We start from the raw sequence: 22,459 nt of genomic DNA on the forward strand, positions 1-22,459 counted from the left end.
CGAGGAATCCGCTCCTCAGCTGGTTCATTAACACTCTTCGTTTTGAAACTTTTATTTTACAAGCTAAACAATCTACAAGTACATCACTAGAGTATTCTTACGCTATCTATTAGAGTAAATTATTTACATGTTATTTATACTATCGGTAATTACATAAGTCGAGCTTTCCTTTACGTCATTAGCAGTACTCACTCTATCATTGCGTTTCAAGTTCTCACGCGTTGCAACAAAAAAGAAGAATTAACTAAACAAACAAAGAACTTACAAAACCTACTTAAACAAAGAAATGTTAAAGTGAAACTAACATAGTTACAACAATTTTATTGCTAAGATCAAAAGAATGCAATATCTCACAACGGTTAAGTAGTCTTTATCTGGAATTAAAAACAATAAATTTTGAACCTGTAGGGCACTTTTGCCTCCCTGCCCATCTCCAGAAAAGCAAGGGGGAGGTTGCCCCCTTGCCCCCCAGCTCTGGCGTCCCTGGATGTAAAAGAAATACATAGAAGGGTAACTAGCGGGTGTAATGCTTGGCATATTTTCTTTACGCAATTGTTAAATCCGCCATTTTTCAGGCTAGTAACTTGATGTCGGGGTACTATGAATTTATATAGAAAAAAATTGTTATTTTGGAATGTCATTCACCTCATACGCAGAGGTTTTTGGAAGATGCGGAATGTTGTGAGAAAACAAAAAGATATATAAGATATATATATATATAGTGAGAGCTCATAATAATTCAATTCCTAACAAGTTGTTAGCAATGAAATTATGAGCTTAACAAGTACTTGTGATGTTTACAGCAATGAAAAATGTATACCGCCCTCAAAGCTCTTATTCTAAAAAGCCTTTGCCACGGAAGATGCAAAATAACCATATGAGAAACCTTGTTAACCAACAACATCTTGTCCATTAATATCTTTCGTAAGCAACGCCGCCATATTTAACTGTGCTTCGTAAAGTTAGCGATGCTAACTAGCTAACTTCAACTATCTTTTAACTACTGCTAGCACTAACTACTTTTTTATACAACTAACCTAACTCAGACTAAGTGCATGAACGTGCTGTAATTAATTTAACCCTTCAATATATAAAGATTTCTCTTGCCATAAATGTATTATGAAATTTCTGAGGCAATAGCAGGGGACGGCTTAACGCAAAGGGACTGCTTAATACAGTACCTGCTTCATTTTGTCAACTGTACATATACCATGTTGTAATAGCAAAATATTCAAAATAGCTGAACATTTGTTTATATTTTCAGTATAAATAAATTATGTTTTAGATAGGTATAAATTGGGTAGATGCAGAGCGATAAAGAGCATTTTGAAGTTCACTTCTTATGTAATCAAATTATAAGGTATGAAACACACCATTTAAACTGAAATAAGGGCAGGGCTATCCACATGTACGCACTCGTACCTATGTTTTCTTAAAAGTCCTTACGCAATTATGTCTTTCTAAAACTGAATGACTCAGAAAATATAGTAAATTCCTCATTGACATTATCCAAAATACAGACTGCAAAACAGGCTTGATTATTATAACAAGCTAAGGTTTGAAAATATTTATTCAAAGAGTACGTTCAAAATCAAAATTTAGACTATGGCATTGAAGAAAAAAAATTACCCCTGATGCAACTATGAAGTCTTATTACATAAAAATTGTAGTTTGACAACAATGTTGCCACTACGTAAAATTTTACTCGTATTTATAGATATAGGTAAATATCGCGCTGATTCACGTTGACTACCACAATTTGTGTCTTAACAGATAGGCATACAATTATTTTGAAAAATGTTGTTTTGAACAGTTCTAAATTATACAACAAGATACTAAAAGGTTTTTCCAAAAAATACACAACTTTAAGATGATATAATCTATCTCTTTCGAGTGATAATGACATATCCGTCTCCTTTGTCATTAAAGGCTGACTTGTTCACTTGATTTTTTCCTGCATTATAAGATCCACCACCACCAGCACAAGATCCGGACACATTTTCTCCCGATGCTCCACCTGAGTAACCACCTCCTCCACCTGCTCCTCCACCATTACCATATGCTCCACCACCACCTCCAAATCCACCAACAGCATTGTTATACCAGGCACGTCCTCCTGCTCCTCCAATTATAAAAGCAAAACCTCCTTCTCCTCCATTTCCATACTTTCCCAAACTGTTTACTTCTCTCCATTGCTGTAAAATCCACCTCCACCACCACCTAATAAACATCATAAAATATTTATAAATTTTATATTGTTTTACTTGATTTGATTGCACCAGGGCTAGAAATGATTTATATGGGAAAGGTTTATTTCATATAATAAATCTTGGTGTAGTAAATGGTTTGAACCCGGGAGTATCGTTACATGTTTGTAAATGCAGATCGTCCATGTTGGTATAGTCCAGAAGGACTCTGTTCTTGTTGATGACGTTTCGACAACCTTAGCGGTGAAATATCTTCAGAGTCAAATGAGGAGTAAACTAAAGGTTAGCCATTTGTTATCTGTTCTTACGTCATTGTACAGGTGTAAGCAGGAAATGTATTGTCATTGTGAATTAGTGAAGTGAAATATTTTTAGTTGTGATGTGTGATTTAGTGTGATATTTTAGTTGTAATGTTTGTGTCAATTGTGTATTGTCATTGTGAATTAGTGTGAAGTGTAATGTTTTTAGTTGATCGTTTGTTCCGGTAATTGCTGTGATCTGTTCAGGGGGGTTTGTTCCAAGTTGGTATACCAACTATCTAATGTAAGCCGTTGTCTATAGTCAGTACTGTAAGTAATGCATTTTTCCGAGTCCCAGTCAATGTTGTGCTTTGTGATTTGGTGATGTTAGGCAATGTGATTAGTTTTGTCTTGTTTCATAGTAGCTCGTTTGTGTTCAGTAAGTTTATGTTTGTTCTCAGTTTCCCCAATATAGAGGCGTGGCAGTCGGAGCAGTTCATTTGGTAAACTGCCTTTGTCGTTCGTTGGGTTGTTCTTTGTCCTTTATGTTCGTTGTACGGTCGTAACGTTGTGATTGGTTTATGCGACACGTATGTTGTATGGTCGTAAGATACGCGAGATAGTCCAGACGTTCCTTTGAGGGTATCGTTGCTGTTGCCGATTGTTTCGTTGGTTTTTGTAGTACAGGTTTGATCGTGTTGCAGTTGTTTTGTCAAAAACTATAACTCTGACTTTATCAAACGCAACACTTACAAACCCAATGAACCCAACGAAACGAACTCAGTGACAACAGCAACGATACATTACAGTTGTTTTTGTCAAAACTATAACTCTGACTTTATCAAACGCAACTCATGTGCAAACCCAACGAACCGATAAACGAAACGAATAACTCAGTGACAACAGCAACGATACTTACATCAAAGGTACGTCTGAGACTATCTCGCGTATCTTACGACCATAAAACATACGTGTCGCACATAAACCAATCACAACGTTACGACAAGTACTAATCACATTGCCGAACATCACCGAATCACAAAAGCAACATTGATCTGGGACTTGGCAAAATGCATTACTTACAGTACTGACTATAGACAACGGCTTACATTCAGTTGGTATACCAATTGTTACAAACCCCTGAACAGATCACAGCATTACCGGCACATTACAAACGACTTATTCACAATTCAAACAAACGATCAACTAAAACATTACACTTAACACTAATTCACAATGAAATACACAATTGACACCCAAACATTACAACTGTAAGATCATTACACATAAATCACACATCACAACTAAAACATTTCACTTCGCACCATGGCCTACTCAAATTTACACGGCCTGATATCTTGCCATAGTAAAGATAAAAATGCGGCCATTGAATTTTCAATGAGTCATCAAGTTTTTTCCTCAAATCTAAAAATAGAGACAACATGACATAAGAAGTTTTTCATGAATCTTTTCCTGTTTTCTTCTGAAATGATTGTTATTGAGGAAGTTGTTTATTTGAAAAAGTAAATTTATCTTGGTTAGTTGAGTGTTTGTGATAAGATCTTGATTGAGTTGTTCGTCAGTTGCAGTGCAGAATGCCAAACAAATGTAGCGTTGCTGGGTGTTACACCAAATACAAAGGACATGCTAGTGGGACTGTATTCGAGTTTACAAAAGACGAGGAGCTGCAACCAATATGGTGCTTGATCTTGAACAGAGTAGCTCATGACACCGCTGAACTAAAATCCGTGTTTATATGCGAACATCACTTCGAGGACAAGTATATCCAGCAAAATACCAAGTATCTTCGCCTCATCAAGTCAATGAAGCCAATTAACCATCCATCCAGAGCCTGAAAGATCGTCCTTCACTGCGACCTTCAATCCCAAAGCTTCGAAAACTCCGACTCAACACGTTTTTCAGGAAGATGAGTTTGACAAGTTCAAGCACTTGATATAATGAAGATTTTGTTGACATTAACGACTCACTGCTCCACGAACTTGGTCACCGTTTTTCTCGCCATGACGACCATGCCATTTCAAAAGGAAAAGAATGAACAATCTGATCCTGAAGCAGTTTGCATCCGAGTGGATGTTGATCTGCGCGTATGCTTTACCACTGAGCAGTGCCCCGCTTTACCTGAGTGAGTTCTCGCAGAGGTCAGTAATTGATGAGTAAAAGTATGCTCCACAATTTTCCTGCCTATGTTGAACAAAAGAGTTTATCCGTGTTTTGGAAGAGTTAAGGAAGAAATATTGAAGAGCCCTGTGTATTCAGCAATAATTGGTATGCCCCTCTTGTTACGTTATACATCTCTAGACTTAGAAACTGCTGCAAGAAGAGTTTAAATTGCCATCTGTGTTCCTCCGGCGAATAACAGCTGAAGATCGATGCATTGAAAGCTGCGAACCTTCTTAAAGACAACGGCAGTATTTGATGATGTGATTCTGATAGGATGACATGTTTCTTCAGAAGTGCGAGGTACATTACTGTGAATCATATGCCGCAGATGAACAAGGTGAGTGTATAAGGTGTGGTATGTTTCATGATCGTTGGGTTAAAAGTAACATTCCATATGTGTGAAAGCCCTTCCAAGAAAAACAAATAACTGGAAATGGTTAAAAGACGATTTTAGCCTGTTTGAAACTAATCAAGAAAATGGATTCCGTGTCAGAGGAATTGTAACGGATGATCATTCTTCGAACGTCAATTCATACAAGGAATTGCGCTCTGCGTGCGTTGTGTTGATGATGTGTATATCACACTGAATAGTCAGAAGACCTATCTGTTTTCGACTCTGTTCACCTGGTGAAGAACATCAGAAATAATTTGCTGAATCGCAAAGGTTTCTTTTTCCTACTTTCAATTTTACTGGTTTTATGACCCTATTTCAGTAAGCGGAGGAGGATTACGTGGCGGTTACTTCATGAGTGTACGAGAAAGATCATAAACTTGAGGCAAATTTAAGGGCAGCGCCTGAACTTAGTGCGAAGGTTTTACACTCGGGAAATTGTAAACAGAATGTACCCCTAGCTTTAGCCATTTTTTCACGTTCAACTGCTACCGGCATAAGACATTATTTTCCTGACAAAGCCGACGACATTGCAAGTTTCCTGCACCTTGTTGATATTTGGTGGACAATTTCAAATTCAAAATCCCGATTTAACACCTCTAATCGCCTTGGGAATGCTGCAGCTCTCAATGACAAAAAACCCGAATTCTTGAGAGCCTTTGTAGACAGTGGGATAACCTTAAATTGTCGAATTGCGACAAATTCAATCTGCTCAAACTAGTCGGTGCAACCCTTCGCTGCCATGCTGCTTTAATTGAAGAACTTTTAGTGAGGTTTATTCATACGTGCTGACCGCGCTTCCAGAGTGATCCGGGAAAACGGTATGGTCAGTACCGCCAAATGAGTGGTCATCGTTTTTGTCGGCTTAAGATGTGTATTCTGAAAAGATTCAAAATAAAAGCCTTGTGAAGGAAGGACTGGACATTGATGATCGGGTCAAAGTCAACGATGATAAACCACCGGAAAAAGTAACAAAATTTAGAGACTCTGTGCAGCCAATCATATCTGAGTCTAATAGGATATGTTTGACGGATGCTTCTAAGGAAATTTCTGATAACGTTGCTGGCATGTTGCAAAAAGCTGATTGCTTTGCAATAGTTGCTGTGAGCAACTACTAACCAATAATGGTGTTTTTCAAATGTGCAGTTACTTTCTCGCAGATTGAAGGAACCATCTGCTGCTTGGGTAATTTTAAAGTTGTTCATTTGATTTTGTACTGAATACAGCAGCAAATATTATTCAAGACTAGCAGCCATCGCGATTTGTTGCGGAGGATCTTTTGAAAACCGTTTTGTGTAACGAAGGGTTCGTCTGCGAACAGCACGAAGATATCGCCAATAACCGGGCAATAAGAATTATTTGTAACGTCTTCCTCAACAATCAGAGGAAAAGGCGAACAGAGACTGTTGTCAAAGACCGATTTGTTGCACTAAAGCAAAGCAAGCGTTCCAAAGGCAATTGATGTAATTTTATTTATATTAACCGAGATTGCGTTTTTTAAAAGGCATCTACTTTCAACTCGAGTTTTTGTTTCAATTTTAGCATGCAAAAGTCTTGTTTGTCTCTGAGACACTTGATCTTTAGTATATACTGCAATCCGATTTCACATATAAGAGGTAGAAGTCGAAATCAATTAGAAATCGTGAATGTCTTAATGGCCTTGCATTTTTGGCCTTGCAAGATATCAGGCCGTGTAAATTTGAGTAGGTGCACTAATTCACAATGACAATACACATTTGACACCCACACATTTCCTGTACACACAATACAAGGACGTGAGAACCAGATGACAAATACGGCTAACCTGACGTTTACTCCTCATTTGACTCCGAAGATGACTACCGCTAAGATTGTCCAAACTTCAGTCAACAACAACAAAAACAGTCCTTCTTAGGACTATACCAACCTGGACGATCTACGTTTACAAACATGTAAATCTTGGTGTAATGGTTAGAGCTCATAAATATAAAATTCAGTATTCCTTAACAACAAAGTTTTTCTCGTAATGAATTAAAATTATTAAAAATGTGAGCCTAAATACCGTAAACTCAAAATCTGCTACAACCTGAATTTTCTGAATCAGCTTGCTTTGCTCCTTGCCCATTTACTCCTCCAGCCCAATTTCTGCAAGGTGTGACACATTTATTATTTTTTCCAGATGTTTTAGTGCTCGCATCACAGTTATCTAAACGTTTGTTCAGTCTTTCTATACCGCCACCACCTCCAGCAACAAGTAGTGGAGCATTGTTGTTCCTAACAACAAAAGAACCTCCACCTCCTCCTGCACTTTGGCTTTGAGTATTGAGGGGTGCTTCTTGCCCAACCAGAATTTTAATAATTTCTCCTTTCTTTATTTTAAAGTCTCCTTTCATGTAAGCTCCACGACCTAAAAACGATACATCATCCAATTTTAACGTTAAACAAATCAAAATTATTGCTTTTTTATCAGAAATAATTCTATTAATTGGAACTCCATGGCCTCGCATAAAAGCACAAGCTTCTGAAAATGAAAAAAACGGGTACTTTGTTTCACAGGAAAAAAATATTGGAATGAAAAGCTATGTTCTTTGTTTGTATTTTCTTTAGAAAATAGGCTTTTCAAAATATATTGAAAGAAATGTTCATCATTAAATTCATCATTTAAATGACGTTTTGTTTATTTTTCACCATTCAAATTTCCTGCGCAAACCATGCAGTCTGCTAGATTTTCTAGAGAAGTTTCCGTGCATTATAAAGCTATAGAGTGTTTTCATTAGTCGCTATGTTTGGGAAAATCGCTTATAATGAAAAGAACTTATGTTAATTTCATGTTATTTTGAGCATCGGCACTTTGATGTTCTCTCCCTAACACAGTGAACTAAAATAAATGGAACGCTGCCTGTAATACGAAACCCTAATAGTTATTTAAAGACATGATTTTACCCCAGACACGCGAGATTTTACCCCAGAATCACCTGGTGAAAATCATGGTGACAATTACAGGATTAACATTGAAGTGTTGCTTTTCTCGAAGAGAAAAATAACAAGAAATGGGCCTTTATTTCAAAAAAAAAACACGAAAAAGATATTTTTGGTCATATTGACGGGTAAGATCTATTGCTTTTTTCTTTATTTCTCTTGACTCAACACAAGCGATAGACTTGACAAGATTTCGTTAGATAGTTGAATTTAGGCAAGAGTCAATCAACATCTTCTTTATGAGCATTAAAAGCATTGACAACCAAAAAGTTGTTGAAAAAGACGGTAAACTATTCATTGCACGTCTTTTTTCAAGAACAGAGAAGTTGTTTTGGGGGTATTTATATATAAGATTAGTTATCTTTGATGTATTTTTCTTTTCACGGGCTGCCAAACGTCGATTTAATAGATATATGTAGCTTCAAAAAACATGTTTTACTTAGATATTGTTTGTTTTCCAAGCATGTTTACGTATTTTTTTACTGTTTCTGTATCAAAAACGAAGTTATAAACAAACGAAATTCAACAGATCAATAATCTATTTACATTAAATGAGAATTAAAAAATACTCATCTTGTTTACTCCAATAGAGCGTAAACAACAACATTATTACGAACGTTATTATAAGTGCAAAGAAGGAAGCAACTGAATTTGTTTGTCAAATTGATCAAACGTCAACACAAACATGCAACTACAAACAAAAAAATGTCTTTTTCGATATTATTGTTGATTTTCTCTTCGAGTTTCTTGTTCAACTAATCAATTTTCACTCGGTGAGAATCTCGACACATTACACACGCGTGTCTGGGGTAAAACCACGGCTCCAATTATTTTAGGTAGCGTTGCATGTATTTACTTCAATGCTCCCATCATGACCGCTTCGACGTCACGTGCAACAATCCTTAGAAGCACTTTTTTCAAGCATTCGATCAATCAGCGGGCGTATTTTTAAAGAAATTTCATAGTTGTGTATGCTAACAAGAATACAATAGAAAATTTATTGTGAGCAACTTTTTAAACTTTTGGGAACATTTTGAGCATATTTTGACATTTTAGCAAAATTTCACGAAACTGATAACACAATCTAGGCTTGTTAATTCTATGGAGCGTTTGCATGTGACGTCAAATAGCCCAAGTTTGGGGAGTACATCAAAGTATCGATGCTTAACAGTACATGAAATTAGCAGAAATTTTATTTCACTATATGAAATTTTCAAAGCAAATTGGTGACTGATGAAGACACTATATTAGATTTTCCGAATGATAAATTTTTTTTGTAATAAATTTTTACGTCACGTTACAACTTGTGTCGTAAAGTATTCAACTGTCATTATCATTGACGCCTGCGCAAAATGAAGGGTTTCTTGAATATTATTCATACGAGCACAGTAATAGTTTATGATCAGTCACATTTTTTATACATTATAAAAAACAATCACTTACGAAAGTTTGATAAAATTTTACGATTGTATGTTCTACATACGAAAAAACAAAATAAGCGATGTTAAATCCATTTAGTTTTGTATAGGTTGATGAATTTCGCTTTTCGCAAGAAAAATTAGCGCAGTTTTGAGCATTTGCTAAATATACAGCTGCCAAAGTTATAAAATTTGAAAATTTCATTGCCATGTAAAATGCTGCCGAGCATGAACGAGGCAACACACTATTCATAATTCCAAATTCACTCGACCCAGTCTTTTCACGCAACCTATGTAATTTTTAACACTCGGATTTGTCGTCTGTCCGGCAAGATTTTTTTAGGGCACGACGTCACAATTTAGAACATTTTTTTACTGTGGGGAGTGGATGATAAAATCATTAAGTAGAGCACGCATGTTTTTTCGGTTGATAAACATTAACGAACATTTTAAGATTTAAGTTCTTTATATTTTGGATTTGACGAACGGGCAGAAAGCAAATTTTCCTCGAATACCTGATACTAGCAGTAGTATGGCTTCATTAACAGCTGCTGATTTGAATCAAATCGATCCACTCAGATAAAAAAGCAATGTGCTTTCATGCTTTTATCGGCGCTTTTTACGGCAAGAATATTTCATTTAATGCATCACATATGGTGGACAAAAGCACACTTTTATCGGCACAAATATTTCATTAACCGAATGGTGGACAAAAGTACATTTAGCTAATGTGCTATTACAAGTAGACAATAAATATGTAAGAACTCTCAATAGTGACCTTATAGTATTAGAGTCAATGTTTCATGTAGTATAACTATTTCGGCATGTCAAATGATTTTTGTTTTAAATTATGTACGTAAGTGTAATGGGATGGTCAAAAAATACTCGCCACGTGTGAAGCCTCTCCGTTCACAAATTAAGTATACAACAATGAGCAATATAGTTTTACCATAATAAGATAATAGTATTATAATAACAAAACTACACGGCTGTTGGCCCAAAATTAGAGATTCAGTCAGTTGTATATTATCTTGTAAACATGGTTTACTCTTTTCATATACGAAGTAAACTTTGCTCCATTTATTTGTGAACGACAATGTTACTCTTTACAAAGCCTTAGGACGACATGTACAAATGAAGATATAGTATAATCTAATAAAAACGGTTTTCATTCATAATAGCAATGAATTTAATGTTAAATTTTTCGAGGATGTTTCTATAATCGTCGCAAGTAAAACATGGGAAGCGGATATACTTATGCTCGCTCGAGCTTGCCGTCGGCTTTCCGTGCGCTTGATTTCATTTCTTCTAAGCACTCGTCCCATGGATGAAAAAGGAAGCAGCAATTCCTTTGCGATAGTAACTTTAGTGTAATAATATTGTCTTAAAAATTGAGTTTCCAATTATCTGATAGGAAACTACAATAATAGCAAACTTTAAAACTTTACCTCTATAAGCAGAGCCATACTTATCATCACCACCCTATTGCACCAACAGCTGTAATTTCATAAGTTCCAGGCACTGTCCAATACTGGATACCTTTCGATACGGTTACCATATTTTCGTGATCCTGACCATTGTAAAATTGACCAATTGATGTTGGACCATGGCGACCAGAGGCTCCAAGATTTGTAAATATTGCATTGAATTGACGGAACTCAACTATATTATAATACAACTATTGAATTGAATCATTTAAATTGCATATAAACCTTACGTGTTTTTACACTATTCAATGTACATGGTATCAAAGGCCATATTCCAAAATTTTTCTGAAATAAGACAAATAGTTTGCGCTGTAAACTCCGTCAAATTTAAAAAATATACCATTTTAAGCACTCGGTTTTACCACTATGACTGGGCCTGCGTCAAGCTGACATCATGTAAATAACACGGGTCTGAACTGTCGTAAAGATATATGAAAAGTATAGCAAGATATTGTCATATAAGGCCAACTTAGTCGACTATAACCGGCAGGTTTAACGTTTTCTGCCCATAGCGTGCAGGCCACTACTCCTCTTTTAATGGTCCGCCAATTCTGTTGAAATAAGTGGCTCAACTTTGTTGTGGTAAAGCGAGTAAAATGTCCAATATCAGATATGTAGTATTTGCATTTTACATTTAAGCTCAAGAACTTGACTAGGCGGTATATTTCATTTGCAAGACAAGCAGGCTTGTGTACAATCTTTCTTTCCTCTTCAGTCACAGCCGAATCTTCTCCTTCTACGTATAAGGAGCAAAGCACTTGTTTATGTGACAGCCGGATGGATTGACTCCCAAAACGGGAGATGAATGAGACATCGGATTTTATACATTTTTTATATGTAATTCTCATTTGTTTGTATGGAACTGGGATGTTTTTTGTCTCGCGCCGGTTAGTCTGGATCGATTTTTTATAACCGTGATCTTGGTCAACACGGGACATGTTTTTGGTTATATAAATTCTCAAATTTTTGCACGACGAACAAAACGATTGTTGGAAGTCAAAGTTCAGAACAAACAACTATAATTTCTTGTTCGAGTCAAATACAAAGCAAAAAATATGCCATTCTGAAAGCGAGATTTGTATTTTCGGAATTTTTTACAAAGCTCAAACGACAAAGTACGGATGCCGCTAAAGACAAAGGCTTTGGCAAATCAAGGCTGAGGAGACGTGGTATGATGGTTTCCTATTCTCAATTACTTTTTGTCTCGTTGTAAAAACTCGTATAAACGTGGGATGTATACAACCCATCTTAGAAACATCCCGTCCTAACTTCCTATATAAAAAGTAAATATTATGCCACATGTGTTTTTTTCATTGGAGACTAGCTTTGCCGCTGACAACTACTGTCGAACTCTACGTCAAAAATTTCATCTTCTGATGAATCTAACGATAAAAATGCCGACCTAAATAAATCCAATTTTTCAAAAAAGGACGCTATGGATGATTTACAGCAGACAGTTTGTCTTGAATTAAATAGAGTCGTGCGAACAGTGCTCCTTACATGACGTCACGAGAAGAACTAGATACCAGTTCCCTTAGTGAAAAATATATATGGTAAATTTGGAGTTTTATCAGCAATTTCCCAAGATAGGTTTAACGTAAATCAATTTACTTTTTTGAATTTGTTAATTTGACTAGCTGTTCTTTTAAACAATACTAAAATCCTGTAAGGTTTATATGCACTTCAATGAATACAACTGTATTTTATGCGAAGCACAAGCTATCTTGAGACAAGATGTAATCAATCAAATGTTAAATAATAAAGCACAACCTATTTTTATATTAATTACAAGCATAAATAAGTAGAAATATTTTTCTGTCTACGTACCGTCAGTTCTGTTTAAGCATAATGATGCATACGACCTTTCATATGATTTAACTTCTGTTTTGATGTCATCACAGCAATCAGGAGAAAGTGACGAATTTTTCTTACACAGTACTTGATAAGCATCCATTTTTGAATCAACCAATCTTTTGATTTTATCACAGCACAAAGAATGACTCCTGGTGATAAAATTATCATTTTCAAACTATTAATTAAACTTGAAAAGATATCATTAATTATTTAAATTTGAATAGAATTTTTTCTGACGCAAATGACTCTTAAATGAATGTCTTAGAGTTTATGTCATATAAACAACAACAAATGCCTGGTGGATAAGTTATTATAACAATCTGCATGTCATTGAACGCAATTGCAAGGTATTGCGACAGGAAAGGCATCTTTCGTAGCTTCAAAAAGTCAAACTTTCTGACCCAATAGGATCACAAGATAACGATGTCCGTTATCATTGCCGTTAAATTAAAAATTGCTGGTGGACAATCTTCAGGAGTGAACGAATAATTGTTAATACGTTGGAGAAAAAAGATGAGAGATATATATGATGGAGAAAAGTCAGATTAAGGTTTCTTGTGTTAAGGAAACAAGATTTAAGAAAGCAAAAGCAAGAAAGTTAGGATAAAGCTAAAAAAATTGTGGCACAATAATGCTAAAAAAAGAACGACAAGCATGGGTACAAAAATGATTTAATGGACGTAGTTGGGAAATTTGAAGAATAACAGATATTTTGTTATGTCTAAGGATTGAGAATATTAGAATAGTGGTTGACATAAATAGAGCGTATGTACGGCTGAATAAATGAGTGGCAAAAAAAAAAAATTCTGACAGGTCCTAGATGATACATATAAAAAGATACTTAAGGTGGAAAGGATTGTGATGTAAGCTGATTTGAAAGTGCATGTTGGAAAAATTAACAGAAGAAATGAGATCTTGGGGAGCTATGGAACTGGGAGGAGAAATATTAAAAGACCGTTTATCGTGAAATTATTGGAGAGAATGGACCTATAGCTGTGTGAAGCTCTTTTAAGTGTGTGCTGTGAAATAAGGAACTATCTGCTAAATTAAAGGAAGACATTTATAAGAGTGTTGTCAGAACGGTGATAATGTATTGTGTGGAAACTATAACAATAGCAGCAGAGGAAAGGGTCGACTGGAAGTAGCCGAGCTGAGAATGGTCAAGTGAGCACTTGGAGACACTAGAAAGACGAAACAGTAATTAGAACGTTCAAAGCAAACCAAAATTCATAAGGACTGGTTAAAAGTTAAAAAAAGATTCGCAGCAATGTTTGCACATCTAATCAATGACGTAGTCAGCCTGCAAATTTGGTCCTGCTATGTTAATTGCTCTGTAATCACTTAATGTAAAAACAATAGATTTCTAAAGAAATGAATAATGTTAATGATCTAAAATTTACATAGCAAGACCAAAACTTCCGGGCTGGTTACGCCACTCGATATAATGATAAGAAAAGAGGATTTTAGTGAAGACATTTACCAAAGATGATAGTGTCTGTCTAGAGTAAAAGAAAAATGCCATGTAAAAACTGCATAGATTTTGCGAGGAATATTTTATATATGAGAAAGGTGAGTGTCATGTGTCAAGATGGGATTAAATGAACAGCTGAAAAGAGATAATAACACAAGCAAAAACTTATTATATTCAATAAACATAAAATCGATGAAAAACATGAATCAAACAAACACCAGCACACGAAACTTACATTTGTATAGATCCATAGATAACTACAAGTAGGAGGGAAATGCCAAAAGTAAAATTTGTCATCTTTTTTATAGTTCGTGGTGTCGAATGATCAAAATGAGGCAAAATCTACATAATCGCAAGCATGTGGTTATTTGATTTACTGATTTACACATATACATAAGAGAGAAAGAATAAAGAGTATGTGCAAATATACATATTTTGTATCAATTGCACTAGTAACTTTTCCATTAATTATCTTAATGTTAACGCTTTTGTTTTGTTTTCCTGAGAGGTAAGTCGCCGTTTTTTTCATTTCATCTTGTTTTGTGATTATTGCTCATTGCTGAAGATTTTATAGAACTTAAGTAAGAAAATAAGTTTAAAACGGCATGCCAATATGTGTGCCTCAATTATGTTGTTGTTTGGTGAGATAATTTTAAGTAATAATACATTTCTTGCCGAATTTTTGTCTAATCTAGCAGTCCGTCTTCAGTAAGGACTTAAATAAATCGTTCAATCTTCAATTTTATACGTCAAAAAAATGCAAAAGGTTGCTTTGAAGAGTTATTTATTACTAATATCAGTAGAAAATCTAAAAAATTCAATTAAAAACTTTATTGTCTGGAAGTCAAAAAAAATTTATAATTTAAATGTACAGCTTGACATCAAAATGAGAATAAAAATTAAAATAATCTTCAAATAGAAAATGAAGTGTTTTTGCTTTACACGGTTGATTCTAATTAAAGAAAAATCTATAAATTTGCTTTTTTTGTATATCAAAAGTTTTCATAGTTATATTTGTGAATAAATTATACATATAAATATATGCAATATTCGATTTTATACGACATCCAAAAAAACCTTTACATGCGAGCAAAATTTCGTGGATACGCATTGTTAATTGTCGTAAGAGACAATTCAAGTATGATACAACTATTTATTATAATTAGCTTTTAAAGTAAAACCGAATGGGACTCCTTAGAATACATACAGAAAAATATTATGAGTAATTAAATTTGAAAAAGAGTATAAATATCTGTAGATTCTGCAATTTTAGACTTATATCTCGTTGTTATATAGAGCTGTGTAGAGCGAGGAATGACAATAAATATTTTAAAAAGATCACAACACTTGTAATTTAGCTTTTAACTGTTAAATTGCAGTCTCATATCCAAATTGAAGTGTTCATGTGTTCGCATGGCCAACAAGATTCATTTAATTATCTACAACAAATTTTTTATATGATCATTTGTTAAAGAATCGTAGAAAGAAATTAATTTTATGTTATTATATGAGAAAATGACAGCGTTTATAAAATTACCAGGATATAAGTGAATAGAGATTAAAATCACTTAACTATATTAAAGTACAATTTTAAAATTCTTCTTATAAAACCTGCTATACTGATCTCTTAGATTTTCTCCTGATTGTTTCAATAGTCAATGCGTAATAAAAAATGTAAAAGGACAAAAACAAAAAAGAGTAATTTTGTGTCTTTGTTTTACGAATAGGTACCGATGACATTTACGTTCTGCTCTCCATTTATACTTGGATACGTAATGCCACATTATATACATATCAATGGTTTTCTTGACTATATTATGATAAGATGTAGTCGTCATTCGAAGGTAATCATTTAGCCTAATTGTTTTCTTAGTTTGAGAAAATGGACAGATGAGAGCAGTTGCATGGGCAGCAAAAGCTTATAAATTTTCTTCTTTATGTTTTTTCTTCGTTTTCTGTTTGCTTTACGTTTGTTTATACTTGAGTGTAAAGTTATGCATTTCGGATCGTGGTCGATTGCGGGAGAATAATGGACCGGATTCAATCAAAGCGCGCCATTTGAAGTTTTGCAAAAAATGCGCATAAATAAAGAAATAATCTGCATCTTTCTTTCATATCATGAATCTTAAGTTTTCTCTTTTATAGTTGATGTAATTGTGTCAAAACTACTGTCGTAAATATTTTGTGTAAATATTTTGTAGCGATACTATGATGGATCAGTACGATCCACTTCCGTATTTTGTCTTTTACGCTTTACATCATCTCATGCTTTTAAAAGTAATGTGTATCTGTAATATATTGCATATAAGCACCTGCATTGCATAAGAGTTCATACTGCAACAAAGAACAAGCTTACCAAACTAAAGCGCCAATTTTAAATAGCAAAATATTTACATACGAGCACATTTCAATAAAAAATGTAATATAAATTTACTACAAATATACAAAACAATTGATAATTACACATACTTTTTTAATTTATCCGCAGTTTTCTGAAGGAAATTTTTCCAGGGAGCTCTGTTCTTATTCGAGTTCTGCAAGAAGTGCAAGCGTCTCAAACAAGAAATGAATTTATAAATTTAAAATGCAGGAAATTGTAAGCTTCAATATTTGTGTTTTAAGCCTATTGCTTAAACGGCTTCCTGTATATTTGTATAGGGTTTGTTAATTCAATTGCACGAGTTCCTTTTTTATTTCTTGAAGTGCGAAAATTTGTTCCACAGTGACTTAGCTACTTTATCTTGGCAAAATACAGAGTTTGTGACTCTCTAAGAATTGTTAAAAAATCATGAATCAGTCTTTAAATGCATGTACATGCTAATTAATATTGAAATATTCAGAAAATATTTGATGAAACAGTTAAAAATAGTTAATTGTCATTGTTTCAGGAGCTTCACATTTTATTAGCTATACACGATGAATTAATTATGTCAAAAAGAAATTATTGTTTTAAGTATCGCATTGTTTTTTGTAAGAATTATTAACTTTTTAAAATTTGAAGTTGGTAATTGTTGACATATTGATATATTATAATATATTCAAGAATAAACATTGTTATTGTTAATCATAAAAGAACATTGGTTAAATATCACGTGATCGAAAACGTATATCGAACGATTATATCATCATAGTTATTTTTGAATCTTTTACCTCCAAGTTATATACATTGTCACTTATCTAAACGAACTTTCTTTCTTCAATAAACGCAACTATTCCATTAAAAGTTAACAGTAATAAGAAATCATCAAAGCCAAACATAGACATCAGTTTTTTATCTTTTGCGAGTATTTGTTTTTCTCGTTGTATGAAAGTCGGCACGAATTACTTTTGGTTGATTAGAATTACTTGACGTGGCAGTTAAGTTCAAATAAAGATCAACATTTTAAATCTTTAGGTGTTTCCTACAAACGCTGACATATTTACTAATACATCGATAAAGAATAGATGTTATTTCGACATTCATACACATTAACACATTTCCAAAAGAAACTCATTTTAAAATGCATAAATTTTTGTGACATGCATGCAAACCAAACTTCATACATTCGTTAGCTTTAATGAAGAGATTCGTCGGTATTAGAATTTATTTAGCTTGAAATTTGACAAATTTTTTTCTCTTACTATCTTTTATTTGATTATCTGCTATAAAGCTTTCGTTTACAGTCGTGCAATAGTTTACAGACAACTGCTTGGTTTGCACAACATTATATATATTGTTGTGGAGTCATAGCCATGTTGTCATCGCATGTTGTCATAGTCATTTTGTGGTGTCAAAGACATACATTGTTGTGGTGTCATAGACATACATTACTGTCAAAGCCATATATTTTGCATACCGTGAGTTTGATTGGGATCAAAGTAAGCTTCTTTTCTTCAGTATCGCCTTCCAGTGAGTTCTATTTCTATTGAAACTTTACAATAAGTGCGTGCGTGTCACACAAGACATGCATTCGAAATTTAGAATTACCTGAAAATGTAATCTCTTCTGTTTATTTTCTTGGGCATAATGCTTAGAGGGAACCTTCGTATTTATAAAAAAGTTTTTAAAATTAAGTAGGGTCATACACACAATGTTTATTTTAGCCACTTTAGACATTCTAGTCTTTACCAATGCAAAATATGTGACTTTTTAAGAACAATTAATGTCCAACTGTATGTATCCATGCAATTTAATTTTCATATAAGTGTGAAAATTATACACGAAAATTTAACAATAATTGTAAAACTGAGAAATATAACCTTGTTCAAGCAGCTGCACGTTTCATATATGATGAATTAATTAACTAAAAAAAGAATATTTTTGTTCTTAAGTATCTCATTGTAGTTAGTAAGATTTGTCAACTTTTGATCAAGAGAAAACATCAAAATCATTCACAAACATTAATCTCCCTTTCGTATGACTTTTTTCCTTTTTTGTGTCGAGGTCAGTAGCTACAGATTGCTTTAGGTCGAATAAAATTTGCTTGACGTGGCATTTAATTTTCAACGTTAAAAATAAATATGCATTAACATTTTACATCTTTAAGTGTGCCTAACAAACCTTGAAATATTTACTATTACAACGATGAAGAATCGATAATATTACTTAAAATCTTTGCACATTTCAGAACGAGAGGCAACTTATGGCGTGTACAAGTATATTACACAGATTTAACGACCTCCAACGACTATCTTGAAGAAAATTAATAATTTATTTTCATTTGATCAACGTAACTAGCTGCCTTGAATTAGGGCCTGTTCATATGAGCCCGGTTAGCGAGACATCTCATCTATATATGATCTTGCTTTGCAATACATTTACTATTGATATTCACGTCGTGTTCATATCGAAGAAGTGGCTGCCACAAGCGAGGTCTCGCTTGTGAGACGAAATCATAGGTAGGCGGGATGAAAATCGATATCAGGAATGGCCGTCAAGCGTTCACTCTTAACTGACGCAATACGTAAACCGAGCTAGTTACCTTTGACAACAAGTGTAATATTTATATTATTGTAATCTCCAATAAATTCCTTTACACATTATATATCGCAACCATTTTCAATATTACATCTGAATACCACAAAAAGATGCAAATGTTTGAAAGGAGAAAATATTTTTGATACCAGAAAGCAGCGAAGTAAAAGAAAAGACGGCCAGTTTATTTTTAGTTTATTACGCTCAGGAAATAAATTAATGATGAAAGACGTTTTTGTGGATGCAAGAAGGCACTATTTGTTCTGGAGAAAAACTATTGATATGTGGAAAGATGATGGGTTGTGGCTAGAAAATTTTCTTGTATGTCTAAGGGAACATTCGTTTTAATTTGCGACAAGATCAATGACTCTCTTTAGAAGATACAAATTTCAGAAAGGCTATACCTTTCCAAAAAGAGTAGGAATTTGTCTTGCATTTGGCTACCAATGAAGATTTGCGTTCTTAGCTTGGCGTTTTGTATAGGAAAAAGTAAGTCTGTGGAATCGTGTACGAGGTTCTGCATTAAGTTGGGATCGTTACCCAGGCTGGAAAGTATGCTTTTCGTTTTTCGACGAGATCTCCGGCGCGCACTTGGAAATTACTTCTGTGCTGGTAAAAATAAATTTTATGGTGCACTGTGCGCGGCGACGATCAATCATAGCAATATTAAATTATACGAAGTATCGCTAATCGCGGTGTAAACAGGCTGTTTCAGTGTTTTATTGTGTCAAACATGTTGTACGTCGCAACTTTGGAAGGAAAAATAGTAATTTGGGAATATTGATGATAATGATATTGCAATAGACTGAATCTTGCTTTGTAAGCCTTTGTTATTATTAAAATATCGGAAGTTACTGTTTATAAAAATGTCATTTCTCAACGCATAACTCTGTTTGAATTGATGTGAATATCTCATTTCGCTAACGGCTGCACAGAACGTCAATTAAATTATCAGTCTGCGGATCGTGGTTGGCGCCACTTTGAAAAAATCCTCTTTCAAAATATAAGTAAAGCAAATGCATCAGGCGTCAAGAGCTGCCTCCCATGCTGATGCCCTGTGTTATTCGTCAAGAATAATATGAATGAACTTTAAATGAACAAACTGATTTAACAGATTTCAATATTCTACAGAGCAGTATTTATATATGATCACTCATCCAGCGCCATGAAATGAAAGAATGCGTTGTTAGAATGTAGGTTAGGTCTGTTTCAAACGAAACTTTATAAGTGCCGAATGCATTAAAAAACAAAAGATAATGAGGAATTTGTCCATTTTTCTTGCCTGAAATGCGTAAGTTTAACATGACTGTGAAATAGGTTTTTGAATTAGACATTTCATGTGTTTCAACTAGTTGAGTAAGAAGTGCATAACAAAGTGAATCAAATTACTCACACTTAAAATAAAAATATTAATTTTAAAAATTTTGAAGATTCACTGACATTTGCATAAAGGTGGTTGGTCGAGTCTTAAGATGCAGAGCGAATCAAACTCTGGAGGTTTGCAAGCTGAAGCTTAGGAAAACTTTTCCCAGATGTAAATTCTGTTCTTATAATGCTTATCTTAGGTCAGATAGGAATATTTACTGCATTTTGATAATACCAAAAATCTAATCTTGATATAATTCTAGAGGAAAAAGAGATATGTGGCTGCAATGTACCATCTGCTTATTGGTGATCCAGCATATCCACTGTTACCATGGTTGATGAGGGAGGCATCCTAATGATGGCAATCTCAGTCCTGCTCTAAAGAATTTGATTGCTACTAAAGCAGGATAATTTGTGGATGTACTACGTTTAAAACAGATTTATTTCATCAACAAGAACTGTACAAATTTAGATCATTTGCTCATGAAATTGCATATGTGTTGTACAGTTTGTCATATAGAGTAGAGCTGACAACCTTTTTTGCAGATTATGTTGAACTTATCCTGATGATGAAATTTCAGAATTTGTTTACAGAATTATCGCGTACGCAATTAGAAATTTTAACTGAGTTTTTGATAACCACTGTGATATAGCTAAATTACCATGTTCTAAATTAAATCAAAGTTTATAATAGGTTTGTTGACTTACTGTCATGGATGAACATTAGAATGGTTGTTGCCAGGCTGAGACTCATTGTTATTGCACTTGCAAAGTACATAATCTTTATAAACATTGTTTCCTTCTTTTGCAACTCTCGCTCTTTTCTGCTTTTTTCATTTCTGATAAAACATTTCATCGACTCCTTTTTGATATTTGTTAGCTCTTTTCATTGCATTGTCAAATGCCACTTGCATGCTGGAGAGTTTGCCTTCCCCTGTATTCTTTTTTTGGCACTGATTTGTTTTCACTTTGAGATGTTGTTCTTCATTTGCTTCACTAGGTAACTTCTCATCTATGTTACATTGACATCTACATATATCTCATAAATGTTAAGATTTAATAAACAAATAGTACACATGCAATGCCTACTATTTACCTCTTGCTTTAATGTAATCTAATATGGAAAATCTTCATCATCAGCGTATACTGCAGTGTTGTTTCAAACATGGGCTCCGCTGTCGTAATCTCAACAAACTCATCGCACTGTGACATTTTTTTCAATGATCCCTAGTGTCCATTTTTGTAAGCTCTCCCAAGTAAAACCAATATTTTCGTAAAACCACTGGATCTCAACTCATCCACGATAACTAATTACCATCATCATACTAATAAAGCTTTTATTTCATGCACAGCTGATGAACACGTTGAATACGTTCTTCACCCAAGAAACTGTCCATAACGTTAATTTTAGGTTCTTACCTCCTGTCTCTGATCGTGATACGTGTCTTTGAACTTTGTATCTGGGATTCTTATGCTTAAATTTAGTTGTACATTGCGTCCAATCACAATCTGTTCTTATTTTTTTCATTATAATGCTGATTTCTTTTATAAATATCAGCTTTTTAGTGGGTACATTTCAATTTTTGTTAAATTTCTTCTGTGCCGTACGCTGAGAGAAGGGCTAAACAGTCTTTCTGGATAGACCACCTTTCGAAGCGAGCTGACTGAGATCGATCTGAGATCGATCTCAAATTTTAGAGAAGGTTTACACTTAGCTCGCTTTACGTTAGATCTATCTGAGATCGATGTAAACGACCAGTGTGATATCTTTTCCTTTGATTTTCATATGTTAACAAAAATATGTACAAAATTTGTCTTATTTTAACCAACCTCCTTTTAGTGAAGGAAAACTGAGTTTAAAATGCAAAACATGTATTATATACTATTTTTGCAATGTTTTTGCGATTAAAAACAGAATTGTTTGAACGTTTGTA

At 34.1% G+C, this 22,459-nt stretch overlaps 1 protein-coding gene across 1 annotated transcript; it reads right to left on the reverse strand.

The window, feature by feature from the left end:
• Positions 1–1,635: 1,635 nt before the first annotated feature.
• On the reverse strand, positions 1,636–16,738 carry LOC124455405 (PE-PGRS family protein PE_PGRS16-like). Its single transcript, XM_047006052.1, is given in 8 exon segments — positions 1,636–2,182; positions 2,185–2,220; positions 7,084–7,404; positions 10,843–10,876; positions 10,878–11,056; positions 12,709–12,884; positions 14,442–14,548; positions 16,676–16,738. Coding segments are annotated over 7 exon segments (1,110 nt in total). The 5' UTR covers positions 14,504–14,548; positions 16,676–16,738; the 3' UTR covers positions 1,636–1,880.
• Between the last annotated feature and the right edge of the window lie 5,721 nt (positions 16,739–22,459).

Source organism: Xenia sp. Carnegie-2017, unplaced genomic scaffold, assembly GCF_021976095.1.
Source record: "Xenia sp. Carnegie-2017 unplaced genomic scaffold, XeniaSp_v1 HiC_scaffold_4, whole genome shotgun sequence".
NCBI lineage: Eukaryota > Metazoa > Cnidaria > Anthozoa > Malacalcyonacea > Xeniidae > Xenia > Xenia sp. Carnegie-2017.